An 18,236-nucleotide genomic window follows, 5' to 3' on the forward strand; every position below is an offset into this window, starting at 1 on the left:
TGGATTATAACTCAGCATTTCTAGCAGCTATGCAAGCTGTAGCCATCTGTAGTATTGATTTTGCCCCCAGAGATCAGTGTCATATTAAACCAGTAAAGTACAGTCATAGATTTAGAGCTTTAATTAATGTGGAGAAACTTGTCAATCAATGGGTGACTTTTTCCTACCTCAAGGTTATCATTGCGGAATCAAAGGTGATCTTGTTTTTTGCACCAAAGTGGCTACAATTATGTCCTTTTTACAAGATAATAAAAAGTCCCATACCCTGAATTATCTATAAACTATAAAAGAACAGGGACAAGTAGTACTTACAACTATTCCATGAATCGCTACATCTCCTACGACGAAATCGGCAGCTTTTTATCCTGCGAGTGGCAGCCTTGTGAAGGTACACAGAATTTTTCATAATGACTGGCATCTTGGCTTCTAATTCAGCATTCCGGATACATTCTTCAAAGAATTCTACAGGATGATCAGAGACAGGAGAAAATGAATAAATCTTAGCCTTAGACCAGAGGTCCCCAACCTTTTGGGTACCAGGGACCATTTCCTTGGAGAGAGGTTTTTCCGCGGACCGGAGGGGGCGTGGTTTCATGTACTGCCTGCATCCTGTGTGTTGTGACTCAGGGCCAGCCTGTGGGTCCGACAGCCGGCTCCGATGTATCGGATGACTCAGATGAGGGGGAGGAGGGAAACGAACCGGCTGATGATGGTTTGGAGGCTTTGCAGAGCCCTCAGCCGGGGACCTCTTCTCAGCTGCGTGAGCCCGAGAGTGCGGAGGAAGATGACCCACAGCTGGCCCTGTTCAAGGACGCCCGACGCAGGAGGCAGTCGAGCAGGAACAAACAAAGAAAGGCTGCGGGACTCCTCGGGAGGAGGCACAGGGAGACCACGCCCTGAGCTCTCTATAAAAGGAGTGTTTGGGGAGGGGCTGGTTGCTGAAAGCAACTTTTCCGCTTGAGAAGACAAGCTCTAGTGTTTTTGTTAACTGCGTAATAAATCTTGGCAGATGCCTTTTAGCCTTGGACGCTCTCCAGTCTCTTCTTTCTGAATAGGGGTTTGCCTTATTACAAGGCCAGAAGAGGGCTGGTTCAGAACACTGTGGATGGTGCTTTGCTTGTCTGCAATGCCCAGTTTCCGGCATGCCGCAGTCCGGTGCCGGTCCACAGACTGGGGGTTGGGGACCCTTTCCTTAGACCACTGTTCCTCGACCTAGCATTCCACACTTCCATGACCTCCTAGAATTGTAGTAAATGTTTATGGGATTTCAAGACCACCTTATTTAGAGGACGTCAAGTTATGAATGGTCCATACAACATTTTGAAGATGAAGGTATAGAAATTAGCCTATGTCTTAAAATTTCAATTCCGACATTTCTATAGTTTGCTTTTTAATTTGACTATGCAAAATATTTTAGGATTATCCCTTCTCCTTTGGGACAATTTAAGGCAAAATTATTAAGTGTTGCTGCAGCTTTATATTCTCTGATATTTTATTTATTTAAAAATCATGCTAACAACAAATGCTCGGGGGAGGGATAAATGAAACATTTTTGACAGCTTTTCTGATTTAAAGCTTGCTTACTGCTTGTTAACTGCCTTTTACAAGGTTTCTGGGATATGATCTCCACTGCACAAAAATAAGCTATTTCAGTTTTATTCTAATTTTGTGCTTATTTTAGTCTCTCAAGATAATTTGGGTAGTGAGGGAGGAGCATTTAAAGCTCTGCTGATTTTGAACTATTATGTCTCATCAAGTTGGTGTCAGCTCTTATCAAGCACATAGATAGATTTTTCTCCAGGGTGATCTGTCACCATCTGGTCCTTCTGTAACTGATGAGTGCACCATTGAAAACCCAAAAGACCAAGCTGGGGACAGGTTGCTCTGAAGAAAATCTATATAGTTGCTAAGGCTCTTGATGGCACATAATCAAATAATTCAAGGATTAGTGTAATTCAGAAGTTATCCAGAACTTACAGAAATGTGACAATCACTCCATAATTAAGCACACAGGAAGAGTTTTGCTGATGTATTTCTGAACAGAAACAACTTTCTATCAATACTATGTGTTGATAGAAAATTATTGTTAAATAAAGTTTTAATTTTTTTCATAATTGGTCTTGTCAGTAAATGTTACATAATATGTAATACCACTCCTACTTAAGAAGCCGTATTGCCAGAAAAAACAACAACAACTAATGGATTGGAGAAGTGATGCCATCAAGAGAATGTTATCATTTTTGGGTGTTGGCAGCAAGTTTCTAAAATATAATTGTCCCCCAAATAATATCCCCCAAGAAGAAATCATGCTATTTCTGATTGGATAAATCATTTTCATCACACTAAGAATGCAAACTCAGGCAAATAAAAATGATTCTTGGGCACAAATCAAACACGGCATCGGCACCAACAAAAGGTTGAATTTTCCATTCCTGCCTGCTTCAATTCTAATCACACACATTGGTCAATGTCATCAACAGCTGCTGCTTGACTTTTGAAAAGATAAGGTCCCCTTCAATTTCACTGCTGGTGAAATTATGGACACCATTATATAGTTTCCTTAGGAGCAACAGGGAAGTGGTTTGCCAATGTTTTCTTCTGGAATGAACTATGGTTTAACTAGTGTTTCTGAATCTCAGCAACTTTTAACATATCTGGACTTCAATTCCCAGAATTCTTCAGTCAACATGCCGGGGAAAAGGATGCTGGAAGTGGAAGTCCACACATCTTAAAGTTGTTGAGAATCACTGGTCTAGTATAGCCCTGGGATTCCCTTGTGGGTCTATGATTTAAGTAGTGTTTGCTTAGCTTCTCAACCCAGCTACCACCAGCTGAGGTTGCATCTTTAAAAAATAGCAGGGAGATGAAATACAAAGATACATTTCATGCTGTTTTAGTTTGACCCTCCTTCAGGAAGTTCACCCATGATTATTATTTTTTTCTCCTAGATTTCGTTGGCTTATATTTTTAGAGTGCCAGAAGTGTTACTGCAACACCCATGAGGACTGTTAAACAGGTTCACAGCTCACAGTATGCAAGGATTCACTGGTTAATATTTCCAGCTGGAGGCATCTGCAAGGTGATACTTCTTTTGAAGTGATAGTTTTATTGTAGAGGTTAACAGTGGGGAAGGTCCACTTACTTTTCAGATTGCTGACATCAGCTTTCATTTTTTCCTCCTTCTCTTTGTTGCGATGCTTGCAGTTTAAGCCTTGTTCAAGGCTCTGCAAAGCCTCTTCAGCCTCCTGCAAGCGTTTCTCCAGGTCCATACGCACCTTCACTTCTGCCTGAGCCAGAAGGAAAGGAGGCAGTCCCCCCAAAAATCCAGAAAAGAAATACAACAGCAATTTGCAAACAGAAGCAAAAATTGTGTTTTTAACAATTGGTGCACTGCCTGGGGTATCTCCAGTTCCCTTCTCTTGATGTTATCTTCTGTCATTCAGCAATAGAAGAAGGGGAAGTGAGATTGTTGGCTGACCCTGTAACACAGATTGGGCCACCCTTTTTTGTCTAGAGCACAGGTCTGCAACCCGCGGCTCCGGAGCCGCATGTGGCTCTTTCAGCCGTCTCCTGTGGCTCCCAGTCCCCTGCCATGTGCAGTCCAAAAAAAAGTGGGACTAAAAAAGTTCAACCAATCAATTCAAATATGCAGGGTAGGTGCATATCTTGCCTTGGCTCCACTCTTCAGTCAAACCCTGTTCTGCGCATGCACGCATGCACGCGCATGCGCACACATTTTTTGCGACTCCCAGTTTTTCCTTTTGTGAGGGAACCGGTTCCAAGTGGCTCTTTCACTGTTTCAGGTTTCTGACCCCTGGTCTAGAGGAACAAACCAAAATTTGTTTCGGTGAGTCAAAGAGCTCAATGAAAAGATGAACGAATAGAACCAGGTCTTTCCTCATAAATTTGTTTGGGCAGGGAAAAAGCCACGAGTTAAACTTAGGATTATGCAGGATACTCGTGAAAGAGGTGGTCTTAAAATGCCCAATCTTAAATTATATTATGAAGCTGCTGCGTTAGCAGGAATAAGTGATTGGATTAATTTGACACAAGAGAGATTATTAAATCTTGAGGGCCATGACTTGTTGTTTGGCTGGCATGCATATTTGTTGTATGATAAAAAGGTAGATAATGTGTTTAAAGCGCATATTTTAAGACAAGCATTGTTGAGAGTTTGGAAGAAGTACAGACATAAGTTAGGTTGTAAGATACCATTGTGGGCAATCCCAAAACACGCAATAGAAAATATAAATGTTGGTTTCAAACATGATGTGACTACGTATAAGGAGATTTTAAGTTTGGAAAGAAATGTTTGGTGTCTGAAACCGTACAGTCTCTTGCGAGATGAGAAGATTGTTCAAACTTGGTTTCAATATATTCAGCTACGGGCCAGGTGGAAAGAAGATCAGAAAACTGGTTTTACAATGACTGATGAAAATCTGATAAAGCAAATTAGAAAGCAGGGTCCAGCACATATCAAACGGATATATCTTGCATTGATAGAAATTGACTCAGAAACAGAACTTGTTAAAGATTGTATGATAAAATGGGCCCAAAACATTCAAGAAGTTATTACAATGGACACGTGGGAAAAGATCTGGGTGAGGAACGTAAAATTTACACAAGCTCAAAACTTAAGAGAGAACTTTTATAAAATGTTTTATAGATGGCATCTAGATCCTAAAAAGCTTGCAAGTATGTATCCGAATTATCAGCCCAAGTGCTGGAGGTGTGGCGATGAAGATGCAACATATTTTCACATATGGTGGACTTGTAAAAAGGTTAAGGCCTTTTGGATAAAAATTTGGTGGAACATGCAGAAGATTTTCAAGCAAAGGATAAAGTTTTGCCCGCAATTTTTTTTGTTAGGTATAATTACAGATGCTGCGGTTGTGGACACTAAGTTGATGTTGAATTTAACTACAGCAGCAAGACTCTTAATAGGTCAATATTGGAAGAAGGAGGAACTGCCGACTATAGAAGAATGGACTTTAAAGGTTTCTGACCTGGCAGAGATGGCAAAGATTTCGGCTTATTTGAAAGATCACTTGCAAGAACGTTACATTATGGAGTGGAGAAAATGGATTGAGTATATCCAGAACAAATATGGGACTAAAAAGTTTCATGTAGCATTTGAATAAGTCTTCCTTTTTTTTCTTTTTTCTTTTTTTATATTTAGTAGTAATAGTGTTTGTAGTTATCCTATATGAGCTAGAGAGTGATAGATCTTAGAGTTTATGGTTGTTAGCATTTGGATGTTTATGTGTGTTTTTTTTTGTTTTTATGCCCTGTACTTAGCTCTGGGAAGTCGGGGGGGGGGGAGGGGGGAGGGGTAGGGAGGGATGGGTATGGGAGGGAGAGGGGGGACTGTTAAAGATAAAATGTATGTTAAAACTTTTTAATAAAAAAAAAAGAACCAGGTCTTTCATGTGGACAAATTCAGGCTCTTCTCCTTTTTTTTTTTTTACAAAAATGTGGTTAATGGAAGAGTGGGGGATGACTGTTCAACTCCATTAAGTCTGTTTCATGTAAGATACTACACGAGAGACTGAAATTCATTAATGAAGCCATAAGGAGTTCTGGAAACTGAAAAGGGGAGCAGGGCCAACTTTAGGCCTAAGAACCACCTCTACCATAATAGAAACTGTATCACCATACCTTGAGGTCTCTCTCAGTCTTCTGCTTCTCGGCTGTCAGCTCAGATAGGGAATTCTGCAGGGCCTGTGACTGGGAGGAATAGAACTCCCTTTCTTCTTCCAGAGCTTGGGAGCGTTCTTCATTCTCCTTCATTCTGTGAAGCAGAAGAGGAAAATGCATTCAGTGCTCCTCTCCTCTCGTTTCTCTCCTTCCTGTCTTTAGGTTGTGGGAATGCCAGTGTTGTGTAGTGGGTTCTGGAGAGCAGGAAGGACGCCGAGACGATGAGTACAGCATGGCAGATCTTTATTAGGTGGAAGTGACTGTACTGGGAAATAGGGGTTACCTGCCCTCCTTTTATACCTGGTCAGGTGAGCAGCCGGCCAATCGGTTTGAACCTGTTTCCCGCCGAAACTGGGTTCCCGCCAAAACAGTTACAGTTCAACGCCCCCTGGTGGTGACTGCTATGTAAGTGTGTATGTGTTCTCTTCACCTGGATACATAACAGCCAGCCTGCAAAACCCAGGTTAACTTTCTACTCCAATGGGCAACAACAGATTCTTCTTGCAAATTTCACTTGCTGTCCCTACTTTTTGTAAAAATAAAAATAAAAAAACCGTAATAAGAAGGGAAGAAACGAGCCAGGGCTATGGACTCTAATATCTCTCAAAATGCAAAAGGTTAACTCCCCACGTTGTAATATTTTGGGTTTCAAAGTTTCTCCCCATCTCACCTTTTCTCGGCTAAGAGTTTCTCCTTCAACAGCTGGTGCATTTTCTCCTCAATCCGATGGAGGCTACTCTGCAGGTCCCCAGCGGCACTAGATTTCTCCGAAGGGCTCTTCTGGGGCTGCAAATGACTTCCATCTTCTTCCAGCCTCTCCAGCATGCTTTGTTTTTCCAGAGAGAGTTCCTGATAGCCAATACAGACAGGTTAAGCAGTGATCGGGGCTTCTTCCTTTTCCCCTGTCCATGACTGACTTTTAGATGGGTTGGCCTTGAAAAAAGGCAACTTCCACAACATTAGAGTTGTGGAATCAAAAGGATGGCTGTCATCGCCAACCTAGCAAGGTGTCTATGCTTTAATACAAAATTTATCAAAGAGAAATTTAGCAGATTATTATTTTTTATTAGAATAATACGTTCATGCTGGTATGAAATGGGGACTTTTCTTCCTGTTATGCAAAATTAAATACACAGATGCCACATAGTATACCAACAACAGATACCAATTGTGAGATTAGGAGAAAGTCTATCACATTCATGAATATGGAAGAAAGTGCTACATTTCTGAGAAAATATGCAGAAGAGAAGATAGCTGGCGTTCCTACTCCCAAGAGAATCTTTCAAAGGATCATTTCACATAGCATACCAGACACAACAAAAATAAAGGAGACGTCTTACATTTATTTCTTCAGGCACACATAAAGGAACAGAGAAAAGAGACTAGGCAGGCTTGGCTTAATATAAGTGATAACCTAAAGCAGGGATGTCAAACTCAATTTCATTGAGGTCCGCATCAGCATTGCAGTTGCCCTTGGCGGGCCGGGTGGGTGTGGCCTGGGTGGGCATGGCCTACTGGGTGGGCGTGGCCAGCTCTACATCATTCGCATCAAAGGTGCCAATGGGGGCCTGGGCAGCAGTGGGACAGATCTGAGGGTCTCTGGCAGAAGGAGATGGGACCGGGGCAAGTGCCAAGGCATGGTCCACTGGAGGAGCCTCACTGTTCCTCTCAGGCCTTGGGGGGCTTTGGATAGTGGTGTGGAGGTCAAATGCCCAGCCCAGCTGTCAAGCACCCACGGCACTAAGCCCAGCTCCACTTCCCCAAGGTGGTGGCCAGCTGCACTTACCTCCTCCTCAAGGCTGCTGCTGCTGTGCTTGCTCTCCTTAGCCAGGTTGCTCATCATGGGTATGAGGGCAAAGTCAAAAGGGAGGCCCACTCCCTCTCCATGTGAGGAGACCTGGCTTTGTATCCAAACCTTCCTTAGCAATAGGATTGGAGACCCCCCAGGATAGGCCAGGAGGAGGGGGCAAGGGGATGGTGAAAGGGCAGCAGGGAAGGACTAAGGCAGGACTTCCCTCAGACCCTCCCTCACCTTCCTTCCTTCCTTCCTTCCTTCGAGTGGTGGGAAAATATTTGAGATGAGGCAGGGAGAAAAACAGGCAAGAAACGCAGCTGGGGAAGTGTCATCCTTCGTGAGGAATGAAGAAATGCACCATTGCCTGGAAGTGGCCAGCACATGGCCCTCGCCTACTTCACATATCCGGCTTGGTGGGCTCTGGGGGAGGGGATGCCATGAGCATCATGAGAGTCGATGTTACCTGCACAATGCTGCCCCCAGCCTGCCTGGTTTTGGCAGGCAGTGGGGCACTTTCCTGACAGTGCCGAGAGGATGAGCCGGATGGCACGAATCTGAAGAGAAGCACAACGCTGCCCAGGCCCTAGCCTGCCCAAAGTAGGCAGGGTCACATGCTGGCCACTTCCAGGCGATGGTGCATTTCTTCATTCCTCACAAATGGTGATACCTCCCCAGCTTGCGCCCAGGGGGCAGTGCCGACGCAGCATGGGCCGGTCCCTCACTGTTTCCAGATGGCCTTGTGAAGCTAAGACTGAATGTATTTCAGCATAGATGACCACCACGAAATTGTACATTGGCTCCCAGCTGGCCTGGGCCAGGGCCAAGGCAGCAGGGGCCATTCCCTCATTGTTTCCAGGATGGCTTCGCGGGCCACATGAAACCACTTCGCGGGCTGGATCCGGCACCTGGGCCTTGTGTTTGACATGTCTGACCTAAAGTGAATAGCTAGGGGCAGCTCAGCTGCTAAACTAAGCCAAATGATCTTCATACCTCAGGCAAAAATATCTCCAAAGATCTATATCCCTGACAGTAAAAAGACAATGACAATGAAATCTTTAACCATCATCAGCAGAACATCCCCAAACAGCAACTGCAGGCAACTTCCTCATTTAACTAAGCATCAGATTAGCTTTGAGATGGTTCATTTGCCATTAAGAAGAGGAATGGAGATTTTGTATTAATGAGCTGCATCCTTTGTCACCTTTTCTGTTATTTATTGTATATATATAAAGTTGTGTTAATCCCTGCTAAAGTGAAACTAAGTTAACTCCAACTGCTTGTGAAGCCAGAATGAAACTAACCTTTAGATGACCCTGACTGTTAACTCCAACTGTTTTGGAGGGAAACTTTGAACATTCATATTTGGGCGGGTTTTTCAAGTATTGTGATTGTTTAAGGCCCTGTGGGCTCAGAGTATAATTACAGGCAATTGCCTGCAGTTTTCCAGTTCTAGTTTGAGTCAATAAATGATGTTGTAACTATGCTGGCCTGCTCCTTGCCTACAGAAGCCCACTACTCAATATTTTCCTTTACCTTAGAAATCAAAAACATTGAGGCACTGAACATCTAAAAAGCAAACGTGAGACAAAAATCTCAAGATGCCTATTTCACTTAATAAGCCCAATATTTCTGGCAGGTAGGAGCTTCTATTGTAAAAACTATATCTTTAAGTGCCAATGACTATGTAGTCAAAGAGCACCATTCATACAAAAGAGTTGGCTGGGAAAAAGCATAAGAGTACAAAAGTGTGACAAGATGGGTGGAAGGAAGGAAGGAAGGAAGGAAGGAAGGAAGGAAGGAAGGAAGGAAGGAAGGAAGGAAGGAAGGAAGGAAGGAAGGAAGGAAGGAAGGAAGGAAGGAAGGAAGGAATCCTTAAAAATACATTTGCATGAAAGGGTGAGATCACCTAAGACTGACAAGGGTGCTAAGTGGGTCCCTAAATGGAGGCCCTATCAAGAATGCTCAGTGGGTTCAGAATGCTGTGTTCTCATTTGGAATGGAGAGACAGAATGAAAGAGGGCATGACTGACTGGAATCCTGGACAAGCTGTGTTTGGAACCTCAACATTTCTTTGCAGCTTTATTTGTAATTTCAATTATTTAGTTATTTCAAAGGAGGCCATTTACTAGTCATTGAAGGCTGCCATCAGGAGAAAAATCAAACACCTACCTCCAATGAGTTCTGTAATGCTTCTGTCAGAGTTTGTAGTCCTTTCTTTTCTTCTTCTACTCCTTTGAGGGACTGGGCAGTCATTTCCAGCTCTCTGTGAAATAACCATGCAAAGGCCATTGAAGCATATTTTTCAACTCTGTGTTGTAATACAAGACTGAGGATGGGCATCCTTTTGACCGTGTAAGTTTTCAAAGAGGAGATCACGGTATCACAATGGGCATGGCAGAGATAGAAATGACGGAAATTTTATTTTTTTTATTTTTAGAATATTGAGGGTATACTTGAGTGCTTCCTCTTTTAAAATGGACTCCAATCTATTTTAAGGCCTATGCTACAGTTTTAACATGTTTCCTAGCTCAAAAATGGCAGGAAACCACATCCCTAAATGTTGGCATCACAATTTTAGAGAAGTCCATATAGTGAAAAAAAATGAAACCAGTCAGATATATTCAATTCTAGAATTACAAGTTGTGTACCTTTCCCCCCCTTTACATAGCTTTTGTAGTTATATTTCCAACATGATGTTTAATATACAAAATAACAGATAGAGTGTTTTTTATCTCTATATTACCGTATTAAGAAAAAAATTAGCTACTGAAAATCCAAGGACTCTTACAAGAACACAGATTTGTTTTTCATTACAGTGATTTGATTTCATGATATCATGAGCAAGCACCAACATGTATTTTTGCTGCTGTATCTGGTGGCTCAGTGGGTTAGGACGCTGAGCTTGTCGATCAGAAGGTCGGAAGTTTGGTGGGTCGAATCCCGAGTGCCACGTAACAGAGTGAGCGCCTGTTACTCGTCCCAGCTTCTGCCAACCTAGCAGTTCGAAAGCATGTAAAAATGCAAGTAGAAAAATAGGGACCACTACGGTGGGAAGGTAACAGCGTTCCGTGCGCCTTTGGCGTCTAGTCATGCCGGCCACATGACCACGGAGACGTCCTCGGACAAGCGCTGGCTCTTCGGCTTTGAAACGGAGATGAGCACCGGCCCCTAGAGTCGGAAACGACTAGCACACATGTGTGGGGGAACCTTTACCTTTTACCTTTTTATCTTAAAAGAAGGGTAGTTTAAGATAAGAGATAGATGCAAGAAAGTGGCAAACACAAATGTCTAGTTAGTACTTTCTGTCCTTTGTCTTGTCTGCCTTGTCTGAAGAAGAAGGTCTGTGTTTCTCTTTAAGTGGAAGTACAGCATTCACAATATATAGGCATAACTGTCTTATATTTCTGCATTTTTCCACTGGCAGAAATTCTCATCTCATTCTATCTCCTGGGAGGTAGGCTCATTTCTATACTCCTTCCTCCACAGAGGTTCAGCATCCTATTTCTGCATTCTTTAGAAGATAAAATAACCTTTATTGTCATTTTTCTTTTACTGTGGGCACAATGGCACACATCAAAAATAAAATTTAGTTACCCAAGCCAGTGACTGCAGCAACAATGTGTGACCCACTATCTCCCATTAGTCAGCTGGAGTGAAAGTGGGTAAGCTCCCATTGGCTCATGATGTTTTGAGGTGAGAAGAATTAAAGATGATTAAGGTTGAGTTTTAAATGTTTGTCTGGAGTGAGGGAGAGAGGTTGAAATGTTTTATAGTATGGAAGTGTCCCAAAAGAGCCGATTTCTCCTGAAGATGGCACTCCTTCAAAATGTAATTTTGTGCAAAATGTGGAAAATATTTCTCTCAGCCAACTCACAACTCAAGTTGTATAGATGTGGCTCATAGCCTAGTTAGCATTATTTAAAAATTATTACCATTAATGCCAGCTATTATTTGGTTCTGTTGATGGTTAAGAGGTATTACCGTTTAATCTGCTCTTGTTCCCCCCGAAGATCTTGTACTACTTCTTCAAACTGCTGCTTTTCTGCCTCTAATACTTGGTTGAGATGCTCCAGGGCCTTAAGAAAAAGACAATAAATGGAGAATTCAAACGACTGCAGAGTTTGATTTTTAGTTAAAGTTTGAACATTTACACAGCTGTGTAATAAATACAGCATACAGTAAATGTTGACACTAATAATCAGATTTGTGAGTCTGCTGCAGATGCAGTTTTTTTCCTTCACAGGTTGCTTTTTGAACAAATATGGGGAACTTTTCTAAAACAGAATGCTTAGGAAAGGATTTTTTTAATGATGGGGCAGGAAAGACAGCATCTATTTTAAAGTTGTGCAACCACAACTAACCTTGCTCATTCTTAAGAGGAAAAGTATGCTAAGAAAGCAGACAGATAAAAGTACATTCTCAGCATTGGAATGACATAACGCCCTATCACATAGCATAATCACTTGGAGTTTAGTCTGTGATCAGCCTTATAGCTGTTTGATCCTCAGAGAGGAAATTGCTGCTTCAAAACAGTGGCTGCCTTGGCCTCCAAGGAGCAGACTGTCTTCCCATTCCCATTCCCATTCACCTACCAACTACCTCCTGGGCTTCACGGAGTAAAGCATGAAGGAGCAATACCAATGCTCTTGCCCAATGCAACATTTCCTCCACATCTGGGCTATTTCTGAAGATGGCCTAGCCCTAGATGCTCTGAATCAGGGCTTTTCAACCTTTTCACCCATTGAACCACTTTTACGATATGGCAACATCCAAGTACCACCAGTCGCCTAGCAAGGTGTCAAAAACTTGATGACAAAAAAAAGGAAAAAAGTGATGAAGTACAGGTAGTCCTTGACTTACAACAGTTCGCTTAGTGACTGGTTGCAGCAGGTTTTGGTCACTTCACATGACCCTGGGTCACTATGACCATCATAAATATGAATCAGTTGCCAAGCATCTGAATGTAAATCACAACAACCTAGAGATGCTGCAACATTCCAGCTGATTGGCGCTTCTTCTGGCTCAGCAGAAGTGCCAAGATCAGTGCTGTTTTCCAGCTGATTGGTGCTTCTTCAGGGCTCAGCAGAAGCACCAGGATCAGCACCAAGCTCCAGCTGGAGCCTGGTGCTGATCCTGGTGCTTTCGCTGAGCCCTGACAGCCCTGCAGCTCCAGCCATCTCTCACTCAGGCTTGTGCGGTGCTGCCACCGGTTCAGCTCATTCCCCTCTCCCGCTCCCAGTTTTCTAGGATGGTCGCATATCACCTGCCAGGTGCCAATGTACCAGAGGTGGTACCCGTACCACTGGTTGAAAAGCCCTGCTCTGAATGAAAAATGAAGTCATATTCCAAACTAAGCTGCTGACAGGACACCGTGATGGAGGACAGCATGGGGTGAAATAGCCAGCAAGGAGTTCTGTCCTCCTTGAATAGTATACAAGACAATGGCAGCGATGGCAGGGAGAGACCAAGAAGCACAGTTCTGATCTCATGGTCAGTGTCCTCCCAACTAATAAAAGCAGTCAAAAGTACAACCACATGAAACAGCAGCAAAAACACTGTAGTATACTCAATGGTACCCAGGTGTTTGAATTAGACAGCAACCTGTTTAGGTAGTTGGGCTACTGAAGGAGACCCATAGGAGGAGAAAATGGAGGAGGCTGAAAAAGGTAGTGCTAGTGGTCACCAGAGCTGCTGCCATAATTGCAACAGGGGCTAGATATGCCACTGCCTTTGTGTTAATGACTATCCAGAAGTACCTTTTTGAGCAAATACTAGCATGAGGTAGACCTGGTTTTCCTCCATCTTAGCCAGGTAGTTGCACAAATAGCACAGAATCAATTAGATAATAGCAATAGCACTTAGACTTATATACCTCTTCATAGTGCTTTATACAGCCCCTTCTAAGTGGTTTACAGAGTCAGCAAATTTCCCCCAACGATCTGGGTCCTCATTTTACTGACCTCGGAAGGGTAGAAGGCTGAGTCAACCTTGAGCCTGTCAGAATTGAACTCCTGGAGTGAGCAGTGAGTTAGCCTGCAGTACTGCATGCCACCACGGCTCTTGTTAATACTCCTGTAAATAGTGACAGAACTTGCAGGTGGCAGAACCTGACTCCCTTTCTCCTCAAACTGATCTTCTGCTTAGCACGGGACTAATATTATTTCACAGTTTATTTTTAAATTCAAGTTTAAAAACAATAAATTTGTATTCTGGACAAACTGTATCAAGAGAATAGGAAAAAATACTGTTTTTAAAACTGGAGCAGCAAAAGAGAGCTTTCACTGCCTCAGCTATGATCTGTAAATAAAAATTGGGTTATTATCTAAATTAGGCACCAATTGATTCCAATAATAATTCTAGCACATTTCCTCCTCAGGAAAAGGGGCCCATGAGATATTATAGGATTTACTTCTAGGTAAGCATGGGTAGAGTTGCAGGATGCTCAAGGATTGGGAATGTTCATATTCTCCCCCACCAGATGTCTCAGCACTCAGACTTCCCCACTCAACTTTTCTGCATGTTTTCTGTATGTTGGCCCCACTAGGTAGTCCAAACCAGGAAACCAGCTCTATGGGAAGGCTAAAACTACTTTTACTGAGATTGTCTGTCTATGATATAACACAAGCTGAATCTTGCAAGTTAGTGTTGTATATCCTCCCCCTTCTTACACTCCAGCGAATCAGGATGGCATCTGCTTGAACCACTTCTGAATGTTATTTCATTTTTCTGAACTTAAAAAAAAACACAGCACCTTTTGCCTAGGCCAGGGGTAGGCAACCTCGGCTCTTTTATGACTCATGGACTTCAACTCCCAGAATTCCTGAGCCACCGTGTTCTGGGAGTTGAAGTCCATGAGTCATAAAAGAGCTGAGGTTGCCTACCCCTGGCCTAGGCAATATGTTTTCTCCCACATATCTCCCTCCAGGTCACCTTCCTTATTTTCTATACTGCAGACTTGAACTGCCCCTTCTCCCTCCCCATATGTGAAACGTAGGAGGAGGACAATGCAGTAACACAAAACTACATTTCCAATTTTCTCTTGAAGGCCAGCTGAAGCTATATAGCAGGGTGGGAAAGGAATCATTCTGTTGTTTTATCACAAAGTCTCAATCTCAAGGGTTCACCCAGCTATCGCTTTTATTAAGAACTAGAAATGTTACCCTTCATGGAATTGGGACACTCTTTTTCAACTCACTTCGTCCCTTCTGACTGTTAAACTTTATCTGGCTCATACTTTTACAACAGTCACCTATTTGCAGAAACTAAACCAAAACAGTGAAGTAATATCCTTGGGTGAAACAAAGTCAACATTAAGATGACAAAGCAAGAAAAGGCAGTTACTGATACATGTTAGCACTCCAATTTGTTCAACATGAGAAAAAACCCCCTCTAATCTTATAAATAGGGAAATCATGTTATTTCAGTTGACAGGCGAATAACCCATTCAGAAGCCCATGATGCCCAACCAGCATATTAATGGGTGATGGGTATTACAGTCCAACAAATTTGGAGGACAATAGGTTGAGGGAAAGGTATCTAAAGTCTGCAATGAACTTTAGAAAGGGAAAAAAGCAGTCTTAACTACAGTGTAATTCAGAGAAACTATTGAGATAGATGATAGATATTTCAGTATGTAAGCTAAACAATTAAAATGAGAAAAAAACCTCTCTCTGTTCCCTCTGTAGACATAGCTCTTCTGTCTCTTCCATCAGTTTATCTGCAAAAGACAATGACAAATGAAAGCATTCGCCATGGAAGGGATAACTGAAAATTATCAGACACAGATTACATGGATTTTGAAAAATGCAGCTTTGCTTCTTGTATAGCATAATGTGCTGATTTGAACCTTACGAGGTAGCGTCAGTAAACTTGTTTTTGTTGCATCCACAAAAATGACAGCAAACAACAGCTTGCCTTGCTACCATACTAGTGATTTTCCCTGCCGAGCTTTAGCTAACAACCAATATGCTATAATTTGCGATTCTCTCACCAGCTTCATCACCTTTATTTAACAGATGAGAGTAAAATAGCAGGATGTATGCTAAATTAGGCCAATAATAAAGCAGTGGAGAAGGCTTTGATTTATTAAGAGGTTATGACTTTGATGGGAAAACTGGGCATTAAAATGTTCGTAGTAATAATGTGGATTTTGCCTAGAAAACAAATGTGGTAAAGTATTTGGCTAATGTTCTACCCACCAGATTGTTTTCTATAAATTATCTGTGAAGAATATCAGTCTGCTTGGAGTTGAAATACCGTACAATAGAAAATATGAAGCAAAGGGACAGATACATATTGGGGAGTACTGATTGTACAACCTTCTAATTGTTTTTTCCTACACAAGTTATTTTTATTTCATATGAAGGCTTTAGCTGGAAATAGGAGACTGTCTTAGATTATGGAAACCATCTGTATTCCTAACATTCTCATTAACTTTGTCCTCCTTTTGTTTGGCCTCATTAACTCATGCTGCTTAATTAAGGTTATTAGTTATACCAGCTTAAAGATACCAAAAAGCCAATCTCACTCAGCAGCTATAAAAGATTGCTCTATGGGACTCACCAGAATGTTGCAATCTGATTTCCCTCCAGAGATTTTTTTAACTACAATTCCCATCATCCTTATGACTCTCCACGTTGTCTGGAGCTGTTGGAAGTTTTAGTATAAACCCTCTGGAGGGCTCCAGGAAGACTTTACTCTCTCAAGTAGCTCATGTCTCATATACTGAGGTTTTCCTCAGATATGTAGTTCTCTCCCTTTCATTTCCAGTCCCTCTGAATTGACAGGAAGGCCTACACCAGCCTTCCAATTCTCCAATAGGAAATAGCAGCTCCTAAAATTCAAAGCCAGCTTGTGAGGCCAGGTTAGGGAAGGCTGCTCTATACTGAAGACCAAAGTTACAGCACTTAATCAAGTTACAGCACATGACCAAGATCTGGAACCCTGATTGCACTGTAGAGAGGCATAATCATTCTATGGAGAACTCAGCCTAATGTAGTTACGTCTCTCGACAGATCTTAATTCACATGGGGAAGAGGTTAGGAGTCTTTAGAGAGGGCATCATCAGCTTCATTGCCCATGGTATAAAATACAATGAAAGATCAGCAGAGACAACAAGTCTAACAGGGTTGTACCAGCATAGAGTACAAAGGTTTAAAATGGCTGACAAGAATAGGAATTAACCAGACCAGTAAATTAAACTTTTATTATGGCTGAAGATGGGTATAAAACCATAGGAAATATATATTACAGACGGGGGAAAAAGCTTGGAGGTACAGGTAGTCCTCGCCTTATGATAATTGATCCCAAAATTTATGTTGTTAAGACAATTATTAACTGAGTTTTGCCTCATTTCTTGCTGCAGTTGCTAAGTGAATCACCTCAGTTGTTAATTTACTAACATAGTTGTTAAGTCAATCTGGTTTCCCTATTGACCTTGCTGGCCAGGAGGTCACAAAAAAGTGATCACATGACCCCGGATACAGCAACCATCATAAATATATGCCAATTGCTACACATCTGAATTTTAATCACATGACCATGGGGATGCTGCTGTGAAAAATAGTCATAAACCACTTTTTCCAGTGCCACTGTAACTTCAAATGGTCACTAAATGAATGGCTGTGAGTCGGGGACTACCTGTACAGAGAAACCTTGGCCAGATACTGAAGAGATGGTGATATAATACAGGGAGGGCTTCTTTCCAAGAGCTTCCCAAAGCTGGAGGGCAGGCACCCCTGAGAAAGCCTTCTCTGTCAAGAGCATTTTCTAAACATGTGGGAAAACTTCCAAAGCAGTCCTTAAGGCTCTGATATGTTCCTATTCTATCATCTTCCCAACTGGATAGAGGCTTATATACCAAAAATGGGAGGTAGTGAATGTGAACTGAGTAGCCTCATTTTAAGGCTCCGAAGCTCTTTGGATTCAAAGGAAAAAGGTGCTTAGGTTTTGAAGGGATGCCCAGACGGCTCCTCTCTGCAGCTCTCTGAAGTCCTCAGCTGGGATTGCCTGACTATTCTCTGTCATTGCAGAGTGATTCCAGGGACATGTCTGTGAGAAAAATCTGTGGGCACCCCGAACTACCTTTTGCCTTTGCATCTGAAGCGCTGCACTGCCCTGTTTAATGCATTCATGTACAGATGATAATAATCTTTACATATATTGCTGCTGTTAGTTCCAACCTAAATATTCCTGTTTCTCTTTGGCCAGTTGTAGTCCCTGAGCTTCAAGGCTCTCAATCATCGCTTCACCCAGCTGAGCATTTCTCCAGGTCCTTTAAAAAAGTGAACAGAAAAAGAAATCAAAGAATTAAAACAGCCTCCTTTTCTCTTTCCTCCTTTTTTTTCTTTCCTCCTTTCCTAGGTGTCAAACGAGGAGGAGGGGAGTCCTTCTTTCATGTTCTCCCCCAAGACAAAGGAAAATAACTTTGAAAACAGCTGGTAGCCTTGCCTTCTTTTAGTACTATTCAGTTGAACAGATAAAGTGGGAGAAAATGAAAATAACCAGCACTATGAAGGAACATGGAAATCATTTCCCTCCAAAGAATAAAAGGGCCATAACAACAGGGTGCCTGTGTAATTCATAGCATTACTTTAATTTTCTCTTTCAATATATTGGCCCAGACTCTACCTCTTGCTACCTGGGGCTCCAAACCCTCCCAAACCAAGTCACACACCACAATTCTCATGTTTCACTGGTACTCTTATTATTTGGTTCTTAGATATTCAACGCTATAAAATTGTTC

General features: G+C 42.2%; 1 protein-coding gene across 2 annotated transcripts in view; it reads right to left on the minus strand.

Moving 5' to 3' along the window:
* PLEKHD1 (pleckstrin homology and coiled-coil domain containing D1) overlaps window positions 1–18,236 on the minus strand; it is a 60,407-nt gene that overhangs the window by 21,607 nt on the left and 20,564 nt on the right. For both annotated transcript variants that reach the window (XR_014027160.1, XM_081333264.1), the window contains exons 5-12: window positions 17,674–17,765; window positions 15,157–15,209; window positions 11,474–11,568; window positions 9,662–9,755; window positions 6,368–6,546; window positions 5,659–5,791; window positions 3,143–3,287; window positions 313–462 (exon numbers count right to left, since the gene is read on the minus strand). Coding sequence is in view for 1 of the 2 variants with exons in the window: in XM_081333264.1 (XP_081189390.1) it covers window positions 313–462; window positions 3,143–3,287; window positions 5,659–5,791; window positions 6,368–6,546; window positions 9,662–9,755; window positions 11,474–11,568; window positions 15,157–15,209; window positions 17,674–17,765 (941 nt within the window). In the remaining variant the exon portion in view is untranslated. The remainder of the gene's footprint in view (window positions 1–312; window positions 463–3,142; window positions 3,288–5,658; window positions 5,792–6,367; window positions 6,547–9,661; window positions 9,756–11,473; window positions 11,569–15,156; window positions 15,210–17,673; window positions 17,766–18,236) is intronic.

This window comes from Vipera berus (genome assembly GCF_964194415.1).
Source record: "Vipera berus genome assembly, chromosome: 1".
NCBI classification, from domain to species: Eukaryota; Metazoa; Chordata; class Lepidosauria; order Squamata; family Viperidae; genus Vipera; species Vipera berus.